The sequence below is a fragment of the Ranitomeya imitator genome, chromosome 3, assembly GCF_032444005.1.
Source record: "Ranitomeya imitator isolate aRanImi1 chromosome 3, aRanImi1.pri, whole genome shotgun sequence".
Lineage (NCBI taxonomy): Eukaryota > Metazoa > Chordata > Amphibia > Anura > Dendrobatidae > Ranitomeya > Ranitomeya imitator.
In genome coordinates, this window is record NC_091284.1 from 112,154,348 (window position 1) to 112,169,633 (window position 15,286).

Genomic DNA, 15,286 nt, shown 5'->3' on the forward strand with positions numbered 1-15,286 from the left:
GCAGTGTGCTGTGTGATGTACCAAGCGGTGCAACCATTACATGTATCCGCCATAATACTCAAGGAATGGTAGCCCCCCCTCCGAAAAGAAATATGGGGGGGGGGTCTCATGGTAACACAGACGTTATTTAATAGGTTTTGCCCTGGTTTGTGTTGGTATTTTCATTTATGGATGTCATGGCAGGAACAAAAGGTCAGTTCAGTAAGCTATGTAAGTCACGAGCAGGTTTATACCAGTTCTGGCCAGTTGCTTTTGCCGCACTTTTTATGGATTTTGATTGGCTGCTTCATAAAAAAAACGGGAAGATTTTATGTATGAAAGGTCTGGTTTTTGGTCAGTTGTGCCATTCACCTCATAGGAAGAAAAGAAGATCCTACCCTCCCTCCTCCAACATTTATTATTCCTTATTGTCGTGATCCAGCTCTCTGGCTGGATTGGATTATTTGAGGTTTATTCTATTACTATTTTAGCTATTAATTTATTGCATTAGTATAAAGTCTATTATAAAGTCTAAATAAACATCAGGGCCATTTTCTTCCACAATATTGTGTGTTGTCTTTTATTTAATGTATTGTATGGGTTTTGTGTTACCATGAGCGTCACTCTACATTCATGGAAAGGTGTATGAGGGAAAAAGGGTATTGACTTACATCCATAGAAAGCTCTGGAAACAATCTGTCTTTTCATGTTTTCACACAATAATTTTAGCGGTGTTCTGTGGGGAAAAAAAGAAAATAAATTGAAAAATGAGCCGTATATGATATGCCAACTACGTACACACAAAGGGTTACACACATCTGAATGTTTTAGATGTAATAGGAGCAAAAAACTGTATTGATGGCATCAAGTGCTATGATTCTGTAAAAGGGGTGGTCCGGGACAGACATATCGACAACCTAGCCATAGAATAGATCATCAATATGAGATCACTCGGGGCCTGGCATGCTGTAGGTCATCAATGTGCTGGTCCTGGACACTCCCTTTAAGATATCTGACAATCACCAAAGCTACTGTGATTTACATAAGACCCCAGCACAACACTTCCCTTTTATCGAGGAAAGATATGTTGTTCTGCTATTTATAACATATGAAGTAAACTACAGCCAGAATCACAGCACTTGGAGCAAATAAACCCTTGAAATGATATTAAACAGATGAAAATGATTACTGACGACCATGAATGTGACCTTTTTCTTTGGAATTTACTTATGATAATTATTCTTAAAATCAAACTCCACACGGGAATAATAATTTGCATCGTTGCACATATACAATATCGTTAACTTTATAAATTAATATTTTTTTGTTGATTCTAAGTGACATGATGTAACAGAGCACAGGGACAGGTGCGGTCTTCGTTTCCCCCTAATTGGGGGCAAGGTGTGGGACATCTCGTTCTTGCTCTTCCACTTGCAGACAGAGCAGTGGGGCAGGATCTTAAAGCCATATAAATTGGGGCTCATTCAGACGTCTGGTTTTCACGGATAAAACTCATACCAAGTATAGACAATGCCGCGGTTCACGTGTCCGATCTTTTTTGCGGTACAAGTGGTCCACCCAAAATCGCAGAGACATGTCTGATATTCATCCGAGTTTCGGATCACAATTTGCAATGCAAGTTTATGGGTCCATGGAAAAATTGGGCAGCACTCGGATGCCATTTAAAAGCTCAGTATTTAAAGGGACACTGTCACCTGAATTTGGAGGGAACAATCTTCAGCCATGGAGGCGGGGTTTTGGGGTTTTTGATTCACCCTTTCCTTACCCGCTGGCTGCATGCTGGCTGCAATATTGGATTGAAGTTCATTCTCTGTCCTCCGTAGTACATGACTGTACAAGACAATCTTGCCTTGCGCAGGCGTGTACTATGGAGGACAGAGAATGAACTTCAATCCAATATTGCAGCCAGCATGCAGCCAGCGGGTAAGGAAAGGGTGAATCAAAAACCCAAAAACCCCGCCTCCATGGCTGAAGATTGTTCCCTCCAAATTCAGGTGACAGTGTCCCTTTAACTCTGTAAATTACTTACAGTTAAAATAGTGTTTGTTGGAAAAAAACAAACAGCCGCCAGTAACATAGTGCTTGATGCACTGGTAACTTTGGCTCTAGTGATGTCCTGTATACCAGTCATGTAGTAATTGAGCAAAAAAAGACAGGCCAGTATATAGGATGTCACTAAAGACATTCTTTTATGGGTGTCTGTCTTCTGGGATCATCAAAGATTGTTCCCAAATGCTTCCTCTGGCTCGAATTCAAGCACCCCCAAGGAACAAACTAATTAGACTAAAGGCCGCTATACACATTAGGCCGGGATCACACACAGCGAGATACGGCCGAGTCTCGCTGGTTAAAACCAAGCTCTGGTATCGGCACTCCAGAGCGGAGCGTGCAGCCGCATAGCATACACGGAGCCGCACGCTCCGCTCCGGAGTGCCGGTGCCAGAGCTTGGTTTTAACTTGCAAGACTCGGCCGTATCTCGCTGTAGTGTGACTCCGGCCTTAGACTAATGTTGGCCAAATCCACCAATATAACCAGGTTCGGCTGACAATCTAATGTGTACGGGAGCCAAGGACAATTTACTGTCAGAGGAGATAATCACCTGGTTTGTTCTGTTCACTTACGGACTGATGATTCCTTTGTTCTCTTGGAGATAAGCCGCCACCAGACATGTTTAGCGGCGACTCTCATAGAGAACACAGGAGCACTTGGCCGAGTGAGTGATCCTGTTTATGGGAGTTCATGCAATATGAGCTATGGACGCGATTGTGTCAGAGGTGATGAGATGACGAAGGGAGTATACCATTCAAAGAGTGGGGCTAGGTAATAGTTAAGACCTAGCAAATATTCATGGGAATGGAAGGTTAAGAGCACCCATTGAAAACTGTAGGAGGATGTCGTAAAACGGGCAATGTGAATGTTGTAATTAGTTTCTTTAGAAAAAAAAATAGTCAAGGGTTGTTTGATTAAGCATAGGAATCACTTTGTGAAGATTTTTCTTTTTCTTTTTACAAATCTCAGAAAAACCCTTTGCACGGGCTGTGTCAGGTGCTATTCTTCCATACAAAAAAATGGGAACATGAGCCCTAATGAAGCTGTAGCCTGTTACTTAGATTAATGCCATACCACTTACAAAGGAAATAAGAAATAGTTACAGTACGACCTTTAATTTTTTAAAGTAACATAAAGCAGAAAACTAAACAACTTTAGTCATGTGTAATCAACGTTAATTATTTCTCAAACTGTGAGACTGGCCTCCTAGTTGTTGGCGAGGAGCAAGCAGGTAGGTTTCCTACAAGTAATCATGGGCTGCACCGCCTTTCTATGACTGTGGAAATCTCTGGTTTATCTTATTGTGGGCTCAGGAAGCTGAAAATGGAAAATTGAGAGATATTTTTTAACTTGAGCATGGGCTTCCACCACAGATGGAGAGGCTTGGACATCATCTGGGTCTGTCTGACGTGCTCCCAGTAGAAAGAATTTGGACAGGTGTGTTCTTTGTGAGAAGCCCTGGTTTGGTAAAAAAAAAAGTTTCCAAAAATGTTGGCTATATACTGTCTGTGACGTCCTAAATTCATACATTTTTCCAATGAATATCCAAACAAAAAGCATCATAAATGTCAAGTAATAAGGACGGGGCTTACCTGTCATGGGCACAGGTACAGCAGCTGGAAATATCATACGGAGAGCTTCCCGTGGAGCAGGACAGACACGATGATCCCTGACTGCAATACTCATTAAGCTGCCAGGGCAAAAGATTAGCACCAAATCCTTGCATCTCTATTACGTCTCCGGAGTCTGGAGGGACATATCAATCAATCAGAGGACAGAGTGAACCAATACAAGTAATGCTCAGAAATGCTCCTGGTTATTGAACACGAGCTTACATTCAGTAATGATGTATCTGCCATTTGTACATGTCATTAACTCATCTCTCTGTTCAGCGCAGGCGAACGTGACTAAGCCGCACTGTATCGTAATATATGAGTGTTGCCGAGAGAACAGTGTAGTTTTTTGGGTGGGTGGAAGGAGTGATCCTAAGAAATAGGACGGTAAATGCTTGGCTGAGTAATAATTTTCTACTATTCATGGCTATTTTCATGATTATTAGAGGGGTAGTCTTATAAAGACAACTCCGGTCCATATGTCCTATTAGCAAATGTCGATCAGTGACCACTACAGTGGCGGGGGGGAAATTGAAGAATTGATTATAGTCTTATTTTATTTAATCCATTCCATGATCTTGGCTAAATTTTTGTAAATTCCAAAAACTTCTTTGTGCTGGCCATATACATGAGAATTTGTCCGGATTGTAAGTCAAACTCGTATACATGGTTCCTCCTAGCTGACCCATGATAGAAGGGTATAGTAAGAGGGTAGGAGATGTTGGATGTTAACACGTCCGAGGCGTTGGGTAGACACTTCTTTCCATTTCCTTCTCATTTAAGTAAACATTTACAAACTAGGAACACAAGTTTATGGCTATAACAGAAGAGTCAGTCGCTGGTTGAATCTCACCTTTACGGCCACCTTACACCCTCGTAGATAGAGGCACAGAGCACCCACCCTGACTAAAAGTTGGCGGGCATGTACCACGTCAAACAGTTTGTATCTAACTGTAAACTTTTTATATTTTGATACCAATTTCAATATTCACTATTATGAATGCTATTTGCATTCGTTTTGGGAGTCACTAAAGCTGCACTTTAAGTTTGTCAATCTATTTGGTATGTTGTGAATGAGTAATGAGATATTATGTAACTATGGTCATTAAAGCAATGAGAACACTTATTTTTTGACACATTTACATATATAAAACATATTTTTAATAATAAAGGCCTTTCAGCTCTCCCCATGAGATGAACTAAGTCACCAACATAAACCATATAACCAAACATTTTGCCGCCATAGTGTGGGGGGGTATTAATAGCATAATGTACAAATAGAAGTAGAGGCCATTTATTTCGGGAAGGAGGTCATGGTAAGAGATTTAGATTTCAGACCTCACCACAAGCAAATGATAAAAATCAAAACCAGCACATGTGCAGAAGAAACATGACAGTAAGGGGGATGTAGGTGGTTCATGCATCAAATCAGGGTGCAATGAGAAGATTTGGTTACCGGCATCGATCATGGGGAGCAAAAGCAATATATAGATGTAGGAAGAAAAGAAGTCACCCCTTCACCCTTTGTGCCTTAAGCTCTGCCAGTGTTACATAATTAATTACTGTATTATACTTTGAAAAATTTAGGATGTTGGAAAATCTCTAAAAATCAACATTCACCACTGGCAGGTATTTTTTATTTATTTTTTGTCAGAGGGGAAGGGGTATTGCATACGTAGGTAAAATAAACTCACAGCAATACGAGAACATGCCAACATTTATAAAAAGAAATATATGAATAAAAACTGCTAAGGAAAGCCAAATTTTAATGAAAAAATGCTCTTCACCTTAATTCTTCAGGGAGGGAGCTGGATGGCCAAAATTGTATTGCATTTTATTCTATAGCAATAAAATGTATAAAAGTAGTTAGATTGCCCCCGCATTTGCCACGATTGTTTGGATTAAAATATTACCATTAATTAATAGATTTTTCACGGGCCCAAATTAAAAAAAAAAATCATGATTAAAAAAAAACATGGAAAAGATGAAATTATTTGTAGAAATAAAAGATTACAAAATGGAAAATCAGAACCCCACAGAACCTAAAGATCCAGATGAAAGGTACCGAAGTCGTTGAAGAATTAGAAGTGAACAGCATCCTCATTATTTTGTACCATTCATCAATCGTTTGGGTAGCTGCAAAATTGGCCACATGCAAAGGTCGAGCATGTTGCAAACACCAGCAGACAAGGGCAAGCAAACCCTGTAACAACAGTGATGTCATTATCGGGAGGCAGGACACAATGTTTGCATCGCAAATATCCCAGGTATCGCTTCTATTACTGCACATAACACAAAAAAACTACGTGGATTAGATTATATCATCGCTGCTATGGGTTTATTTTTTATGGTATTCTGTTTAAATGGTTTAATTTGTATTTAAAGCTCATGATTAAAAAACACAAACTAGAGGTAACAAACTCAGACATTGGTTGGTTTAGTCTGCCCGGTCAGCGCAAATTGCATTAGAGCAATGAAAAATTCTTAATACTAGAAAAACAAAAAAGGCTGAACGGAAATCTCACTTCTGATCTACATGTGTTCTTGTAGCAATAGCTATATTTAAAGTTGATTTTTACCTTTACGCTATGATCACTGACCCTAAGGGTATGTGCACACAGAGCTTATGTCTGGTGCTGCAAAACTGCCACAAAAAGTGCAAAAATGACACAGCTGTGCATATGTTCTATCCTTTTTTACTTCTTTTAACCGCATTATGGTTTGGAAATTGTGAAGCAGTAAAAAGAAGTAACTTTCACAGTTTAAATTACAGAAAAATACGCTGGCAGTAGAGCTGCCACGGAAAACAACGGTAAGACCTTGAAAAAGAAAGACCACATTTTTTTTCCGCTGGAATTGGCTTCGCCTAGGAAAACCTCGGCAGCTCCGACGGTGTCTTGACACTGTGGCTATGTTCATACAACGTCTTTTCCATGCAGAAGCCGCCAGCCGCCGCAAGAATAATGGCAAAACTGCCTGAGAAGCTGCCTCAGCAAACTAATCACCAGCATTTTACTGAAGCGGCTGCGCCGGTGGCCAAGTGAAAGGGTATGTGCACGAGGAGTCTTTTTGCTAAGTTTTTGGAGCAAAAAGTCCAAGTTTTTGAGGAGTTTTGATTTGGATAGTTTCAGTTCAGTTTCTGCCCCAAAAAACTTAGTGTGAACATACGCTAAGACTATGTGCAGCTGCTGAGTTTTCTGGTTCCTATGTGCACAGTGACTTCGGCATGCTCCTTCTGCCGTCAGCTGGTTCCTCTGTGCACAGTGACATCGGCACTCTCCTTCTCCCCGGTCAGCTGGTTCCTCTGTGCACAGTGACATCGGCACGCTCCTTCTCCCCGGTCAGCTGGTTCCTCCGTGCACAGTGACATCGGCATGCTCCTTCTGCCGTCAGCTGGTTCCTCTGTGCACAGTGACTTCGGCACGCTCCTTCTCCCCCGTCAGCTGGTTCCTCCGTGCACAGTGACATCGGCATGCTCCTTCTGCCGTCAGCTGGTTCCTCCGTGCACAGTGACATCGGCACGCTCCTTCTCCCCCGTCAGCTGGTTCCTCTGTGCACAGTGACATCGGCATGCTCCTTCTCCGCCGTCAGCTGGTTCCTCCGTGCACAGTGACATCGGCACGCTCCTTCTCCCCGGTCAGCTGGTTCCTCTGTGCACAGTGACATCGGCACGCTCCTTCTCCCCCGTCAGCTGGTTCCACTGTGCACAGTGACATCGGCACGCTCCTTCTCCCCGGTCAGCTGGTTCCTCTGTGCACAGTGACATCGGCACGCTCCTTCTCCCCCGTCAGCTGGTTCCTCCGTGCACAGTGACATCGGCACGCTCCTTCTCCCCGGTCAGCTGGTTCCTCTGTGCACAGTGACATCGGCACGCTCCTTCTCCCCCGTCAGCTGGTTCCTCTGTGCACAGTGACATCGGCACGCTCCTTCTCCCCGGTCAGCTGGTTCCTCCGTGCACAGTGACATCGGCATGCTCCTTCTGCCGTCAGCTGGTTCCTCTGTGCACAGTGACTTCGGCACGCTCCTTCTCCCCCGTCAGCTGGTTCCTCTGTGCACAGTGACATCGGCATGCTCCTTCTGCCGTCAGCTGGTTCCTCCGTGCACAGTGACATCGGCACGCTCCTTCTCCCCCGTCAGCTGGTTCCTCCGTGCACAGTGACATCGGCATGCTCCTTCTCCCCCGTCAGCTGGTTCCTCCGTGCACAGTGACATCGGCACTCTCCTTCTCCGCCGTCAGCTGGTTCCTCTGTGCACAGTGACATCGGCATGCTCCTTCTTCCCCGTCAGCTGGTTCCTCTGTGCACAGTGACATCGGCACGCTCCTTCTCCCCCGTCAGCTGGTTCCTCCATGCACAGTGACCTCGGCATGCTCCTTCTCCCCCGTCAGCTGGTTCCTCCATGCACAGTGACCTCGGCATGCTCCTTCTCCCCCGTCAGCTGGTTCCTCTGTGCACAGTGACATCGGCATGCTCCTTCTCCCCCGTCAGCTGGTTCCTCTGTGCACAGTGACATCGGCATGCTCCTTCTCCCCCGTCAGCTGGTTCCTCTGTGCACAGTGACATCGGCACTCTCCTTCTCCCCGGTCAGCTGGTTCCTCTGTGCACAGTGACATCGGCATGCTCCTTCTCCCCCGTCAGCTGGTTCCTCTGTGCACAGTGACATCGGCATGCTCCTTCTCCCCCGTCAGCTGGTTCCTCTGTGCACAGTGACATCGGCATGCTCCTTCTCCCCCGTCAGCTGGTTCCTCTGTGCACAGCGACATCGGCATGCTCCTTCTCCCCCGTCAGCTGGTTCCTCTGTGCACAGCGACATCGGCATGCTCCTTCTGCCCCGTCAGCTGGTTCCTCTGTGCACAGTGACATCGGCATGCTCCTTCTCCCCGGTCAGCTGGTTCCTCTGTGCACAGTGACATCGGCATGCTCCTTCTCCCCGGTCAGCTGGTTCCTCAGTGCACAGCAACATCGGCACTCTCCTTCTCCCCGGTCAGCTGGTTCCTCTGTGCACAGTGACATCGGCACTCTCCTTCTCCCCGGTCAGCTGGTTCCTCTGTGCACAGTGACATCGGCACTCTCCTTCTTCCCCGTCAGCTGGTTCCTCTGTGCACAGTGACATCGGCATGCTCCTTCTCCCCCGTCAGCTGGTTCCTCTGTGCACAGTGACATCGGCATGCTCCTTCTCCCCCGTCAGCTGGTTCCTCTGTGCACAGTGACATCGGCATGCTCCTTCTCCCCCGTCAGCTGGTTCCTCTGTGCACAGTGACATCGGCACTCTCCTTCTCCCCGGTCAGCTGGTTCCTCTGTGCACAGTGACATCGGCACTCTCCTTCTCCCCGGTCAGCTGGTTCCTCTGTGCACAGTGACATCGGCATGCTCCTTCTCCCCCGTCAGCTGGTTCCTCTGTGCACAGTGACATCGGCATGCTCCTTCTCCCCCGTCAGCTGGTTCCTCTGTGCACAGTGACATCGGCATGCTCCTTCTCCCCCGTCAGCTGGTTCCTCTGTGCACAGCGACATCGGCACGCTCCTTCTGCCCCGTCAGCTGGTTCCTCTGTGCACAGTGACATCGGCATGCTCCTTCTCCCCGGTCAGCTGGTTCCTCTGTGCACAGTGACATCGGCATGCTCCTTCTCCCCGGTCAGCTGGTTCCTCAGTGCACAGCAACATCGGCACTCTCCTTCTCCCCGGTCAGCTGGTTCCTCTGTGCACAGTGACATCGGCATGCTCCTTCTCCCCGGTCAGCTGGTTCCTCTGTGCACAGTGACATCGGCACTCTCCTTCTCCCCGGTCAGCTGGTTCCTCTGTGCACAGTGACATCGGCACTCTCCTTCTCCCCGGTCAGCTGGTTCCTCTGTGCACAGTGACATCGGCATGCTCCTTCTTCCCCGTCAGCTGGTTCCTCTGTGCACAGTGACATCAGCACTCTCCTTCTCCCCGGTCAGCTGGTTCCTCTGTGCACAGTGACATCGGCACTCTCCTTCTCCCCGGTCAGCTGGTTCCTCTGTGCACAGTGACATCGGCACGCTCCTTCTCCCCGGTCAGCTGGTTCCTCTGTGCACAGTGACATCGGCACTCTCCTTCTCCCCGGTCAGCTGGTTCCTCTGTGCACAGTGACATCGGCACTCTCCTTCTCCCCGGTCAGCTGGTTCCTCTGTGCACAGTGACATCGGCACTCTCCTTCTCCCCGGTCAGCTGGTTCCTCTGTGCACAGTGACATCGGCATGCTCCTTCTTCCCCGTCAGCTGGTTCCTCTGTGCACAGTGACATCGGCACTCTCCTTCTCCCCGGTCAGCTGGTTCCTCTGTGCACAGTGACATCGGCACGCTCCTTCTCCCCGGTCAGCTGGTTCCTCTGTGCACAGTGACATCGGCACTCTCCTTCTCCCCGGTCAGCTGGTTCCTCTGTGCACAGTGACATCGGCACGCTCCTTCTCCCCGGTCAGCTGGTTCCTCTGTGCACAGTGACATCGGCACGCTCCTTCTTCCCCATCAGCTGGTTCCTCTGTGCACAGCAACATCGGCACTCTCCTTCTCCCCGGTCAGCTGGTTCCTCTGTGCACAGTGACATCGGCACGCTCCTTCTGCCCCGTCAGCTGGTTCCTCTGTGCACAGTGACATCGGCATGCTCCTTCTCCCCGGTCAGCTGGTTCCTCTGTGCACAGTGACATCGGCATGCTCCTTCTCCCCCGTCAGCTGGTTCCTCTGTGCACAGTGACATCGGCATGCTCCTTCTCCCCCGTCAGCTGGTTCCTCTGTGCACAGTGACATCGGCACGCTCCTTCTGCCCCGTCAGCTGGTTCCTCTGTGCACAGTGACATCGGCATGCTCCTTCTCCCCGGTCAGCTGGTTCCTCTGTGCACAGTGACATCGGCACTCTCCTTCTCCCCGGTCAGCTGGTTCCTCTGTGCACAGTGACATCGGCACTCTCCTTCTCCCCCGTCAGCTGGTTCCTCTGTGCACAGTGACATCGGCACTCTCCTTCTCCCCGGTCAGCTGGTTCCTCTGTGCACAGTGACATCGGCACGCTCCTTCTGCCCCGTCAGCTGGTTCCTCTGTGCACAGTGACATCGACATGCTCCTTCTGCCCCGTCAGCTGGTTCCTCTGTGCACAGTGACATCGGCACTCTCCTTCTCCCCCGTCAGCTGGTTCCTCTGTGCACAGTGACATCGGCATGCTCCTTCTCCGCCGTCAGCTGGTTCCTCTGTGCACAGTGACATCGGCATGCTCCTTCTCCCCGGTCAGCTGGTTCCTCTGTGCACAGTGACATCGGCATGCTCCTTCTCCGCCGTCAGCTGGTTCCTCTGTGCACAGTGACATCGGCACGCTCCTTCTCCCCCGTCAGCTGGTTCCTCTGTGCACAGTGACATCGGCATGCTCCTTCTCCCCCGTCAGCTGGTTCCTCTGTGCACAGTGACATTGGCACGCTCCTTCTCCCCGGTCAGCTGGTTCCTCTGTGCACAGTGACATCGGCACTCTCCTTCTTCCCCGGTCAGCTGGTTCCTCTGTGCACAGTGACATCGGCACTCTCCTTCTTCCCCATCAGCTGGTTCCTCTGTGCACAGTGACATCGGCACTCTCCTTCTTCCCCATCAGCTGGTTCCTCTGTGCACAGTGACATCGGCATGCTCCTTCTCCCCGGTCAGCTGGTTCCTCTGTGCACAGTGACATCGGCACTCTCCTTCTCCCCGGTCAGCTGGTTCCTCTGTGCACAGTGACATCGGCACTCTCCTTCTCCCCCGTCAGCTGGTTCCTCTGTGCACAGTGACATCGGCACTCTCCTTCTTCCCCATCAGCTGGTTCCTCTGTGCACAGTGACATCGGCACTCTCCTTCTTCCCCATCAGCTGGTTCCTCTGTGCACAGTGACATCGGCACTCTCCTTCTCCCCGGTCAGCTGGTTCCTCTGTGCACAGTGACATCGGCACTCTCCTTCTTCCCCGGTCAGCTGGTTCCTCTGTGCACAGTGACATCGGCACTCTCCTTCTCCCCCGTCAGCTGGTTCCTCTGTGCACAGTGACATCGGCACGCTCCTTCTTCCCCATCAGCTGGTTCCTCTGTGCACAGTGACATCGGCACGCTCCTTCTCCCCGGTCAGCTGGTTCCTCTGTGCACAGTGACATCGGCACTCTCCTTCTCCCCCGTCAGCTGGTTCCTCTGTGCACAGTGACATCGGCACTTCCCAGAGTTATTCTATCAGCTACTGGCTCCTGTGCTGCCTGTAAGTGATGAAAATTCCAACAAATGTGTCTGAGGACAATAAATAGCACTAAGAAGTGCCGATGCCACTGAACACACTGCAACCAGGTGACAGGCAGGGGAGCTGTGAGCCAACAGCCAAGAGCTGACAGAGTCAGAGCACTGGGCCCAAGACTGAGGTAAACTGCCGATGCATTGACAAACAGTGCATCAGATCCAGCCAGGAGCAGGACCCTTACCTCCTTCACACCTCAGTGTCTCCAGTATGTGGAGTGACAGTTTCCACCCGTACCAGAGACACTTACACACATAGACCCATTAAAATGTTTGGTTTGTGCACGTCATTCTGTTTCCCAGGACCGTGTATCCATGTGCAAAACACATTGACTGTCTGATTTTTGCAGGCAGCACAGTCCACAATACGTCCTGCACGTGTTTTCCCCTAGGACTATCGCTTTATAATTCTACATGCTTCAGAATAGAAATCCGCAGGCATTCTTTCATGGCTCACAGCAAGCTCTGATGACTTGCCTTCAGGGCAATGTTAATACCCGATGCTGTACAGTGACCTAGTAAAAACTAACTCACTCAAAATGTAATGCATTTTAATGGGTTCAGCCAATTGATGGTTGTCCCTGTTCATAGGATATGGACTTCAATAACCAGCAGCATTATGAATGCAGCTCTTGGATACAATATATGCTCCAACTTAGAATCAGCACAACGTCAGTAACACCCTAACAGTTACGCCACTTTTAGAGTACTGGTATATATAAACTATATGTGGTAAAGGACACACCCAAACAGGATGTCATCAATATATTTTTCCTATATACAAAAAAAACCAGTCAAACTGGTAAATTGAATTTGTCAGCAGGATATTGCGATTTAATCTGAGAACAGCATAACGTAGGGGGAAGAGACCCTGATTCCAGGAATGCATCACTTATTAAGGTGTGTGCTATAGTTTCAATAATCAGTGTTTTACCAGCAGGATATTATCAATAGGTTATAGAAGACTAGGTGTCATGTGCAGACGAGTCAGGATAATCGGTGTAAACTCGCCCTATCACTGATTGACAGCTGGCTGATAATGTAAAGTAAAACTGCCAATCAGTGGTGTGGGCGGGGTTATACAGAGCTCAGCATTCAGAGCACTGCTACATCTACAACAGATAATACAGGGATTCTACCTAAACTGCACCAAGCAGTCCAGTAAGTGATGCATTGCTGAAATCAGGCTCTCTTCCTCTTGATCATGTTGCTCTCACATTAGATCTCAAAAACCTGCTGACATATTTCCTGATATACCCTGTAATGCAGTATTAGCAGTGCAGACGAAACCATCATGGCTGTGCAGTGACACATTATGTTCTGTGTGCCCGATAATGCCACCACAGTTGTGTTTTGAATGGGGAACATTGCCTCTTCATAGCAAGATGTGGGGAGGTTTAGGAGGGAAGAAAGATAAAAACCTTTCATCATTTTAGGAGCTGTGAGGTTCCGAGAGGAGATCATGGAAAGCATGGCGTGAAGCCTATCTTCTTCTTCCTCGTCATCATCAACAGAGACGGAACGACTGGCAGCTAAGTGGTGGTAGTTAATAGTGACTGCTTTAACGAAATAACAGTAAGGAAAAGAAGAAGTGGAAAAAAAAGAACACATCTTTTAGGGTTTATCAGTTTAACATGACATATTTCTTCAATCAAAGTTTCCTCATTATGGCGTCTATGACTTTACCACTTGTAGTAACACAACAATCAACAACACTGTAGCGTCATAGTGGTCACAATTCCTACCTGGCAATGTGTGGACCGGGGGAGGTAAAGCTTCACCATTACCACAGCCACAGATGCACCACGTGACTCCATCCAAGGGCTGTCTAGTACATTCATAGTAGGGAAGTGGAGAGGGGGCTTCACACAGGTTATAAGGTTATAAAGACTGAGCCTGAGGGACCCTAAAGTCCTCTTTGCCAAAAAAAAAGCAGACACATATGGTTGTGGAGGACTTGCTACGTTTTTTTTTTGTATTGGGACTCAGAGGCTTCACATTCCAATTCTGGTTAAATATGGCAGTAATAGACATTCCTGGCAGGGAAGGCAGTGAAATATTAGTTGGGGTACCTAAGTTGGAAGACAGAGTTACACACAATAGGGGGATTTATGAAACTGTCTAAGGGCTCATTCATATGTAAGTTTTTCTTGCACATGTGCTGTTCGTGTTTTTCACTGATAGCGTCGTACCTATGATAGTCTATGGGGTAGTTCACACGTCTGATGTTTTCATTGGACCAAGTCGTTCGCAAAAAAGCACGGATATGTGTGATATTGACCCGAGTGTTGGATCAAACTCTCCAATGCAAGTCTATGGATCTGTGAAAAAAATCGGACCGCCCTCTCATGCCATCCATGCGGTCCATTTTGCGTTAAATTTTTCATAGGTGAAGCTGGAGAAACCTCCATCGGGTATTTTTTTTCTGAGAAAAACTGATGAAACTCTGACCAAACTCTGATTGCAAAAACTGACCCACCAACCAACCTCTGATGGCACTCTGATCAAAAACACTCATGAAACGCATGAAAAATCACCGACGTCTGAATGAGCCCCAAGGTTCTGATCACTCATCTATACGGGCATTCTGTTCTCTAGCCCATTTTAGGAATAGACGCACCAACGCGCTGTGATCTGCGGCATCAGCTATGCAAAAAGGAAGCAGAGGGGCAGGATTGATTACTATGGGGTCTGTTTCAAGAATGGAAAACAATTCCTGTATTCAAAACTTTCTTCCATTCTAAAAAAAACGATATCTAGACGGAACCCATAATAATCAAGGGGTCTCTCTACTTCCATTTGCACAACTGACGCAGCAGATCACTTATTCTGTCTGTTCCTAAAACGAAAGAGACCAACAGAACAGTCATGTGAACTCAGCCTCAATCCAAAACTTTTTTTGCCCTCAGCGACCAATCAAAGCTCAGATCAAAGCTCCCCTGTGATTGGTTCCTACAGAAAGCAAATATAGTTTTTATTTTAGACAGTTTCATACATGTTCCCCATCACTATTCTGCCATCATTTAGAAGGAATCTGTCACCAAGTTTTCGCTGCCCCATCAGAGAGCAGCATCATGTAGAGGCAAAGACCCTGATTCCAGAAATGTGTCACTTATTCGGCTGCTTGCTGCAGTTTTTATAAAATCACTGTTTTCCCTACTGGAGATCTAGCAGTGCTCTGAATGCTAAGCTCTGTATAATCCCGCCCACACCACTGATTGGCAGCTTTCTGTGTACATTGTGCATAGGCAGAAAGCTGCCAATCAGTGGTGGAAGCAGGGTTACACAGAACAGGAGACTACCTGGCAGCAGGTCTACTTTTCCTCTAATGATAATCTCCTGCTGATAAAACAGTGATTTTATCAAATCTACAAGAAGC

General features: G+C 47.4%; 1 protein-coding gene across 2 annotated transcripts in view; it reads right to left on the reverse strand.

Moving 5' to 3' along the window:
• SGSM2 (small G protein signaling modulator 2) overlaps nucleotides 1-15,286 on the reverse strand; it is a 464,929-nt gene that overhangs the window by 44,074 nt on the left and 405,569 nt on the right. The window contains exons 12-14 of one of the 2 annotated variants that reach the window (XM_069761288.1): nucleotides 13,329-13,463; nucleotides 3,643-3,796; nucleotides 651-715 (exon numbers count right to left, since the gene is read on the reverse strand). In XM_069761288.1, coding sequence (XP_069617389.1) covers nucleotides 651-715; nucleotides 3,643-3,796; nucleotides 13,329-13,463 — 354 coding nt within the window. The remainder of the gene's footprint in view (nucleotides 1-650; nucleotides 716-3,642; nucleotides 3,797-13,328; nucleotides 13,464-15,286) is intronic. The other variant, XM_069761289.1, reaches the window with a different exon arrangement.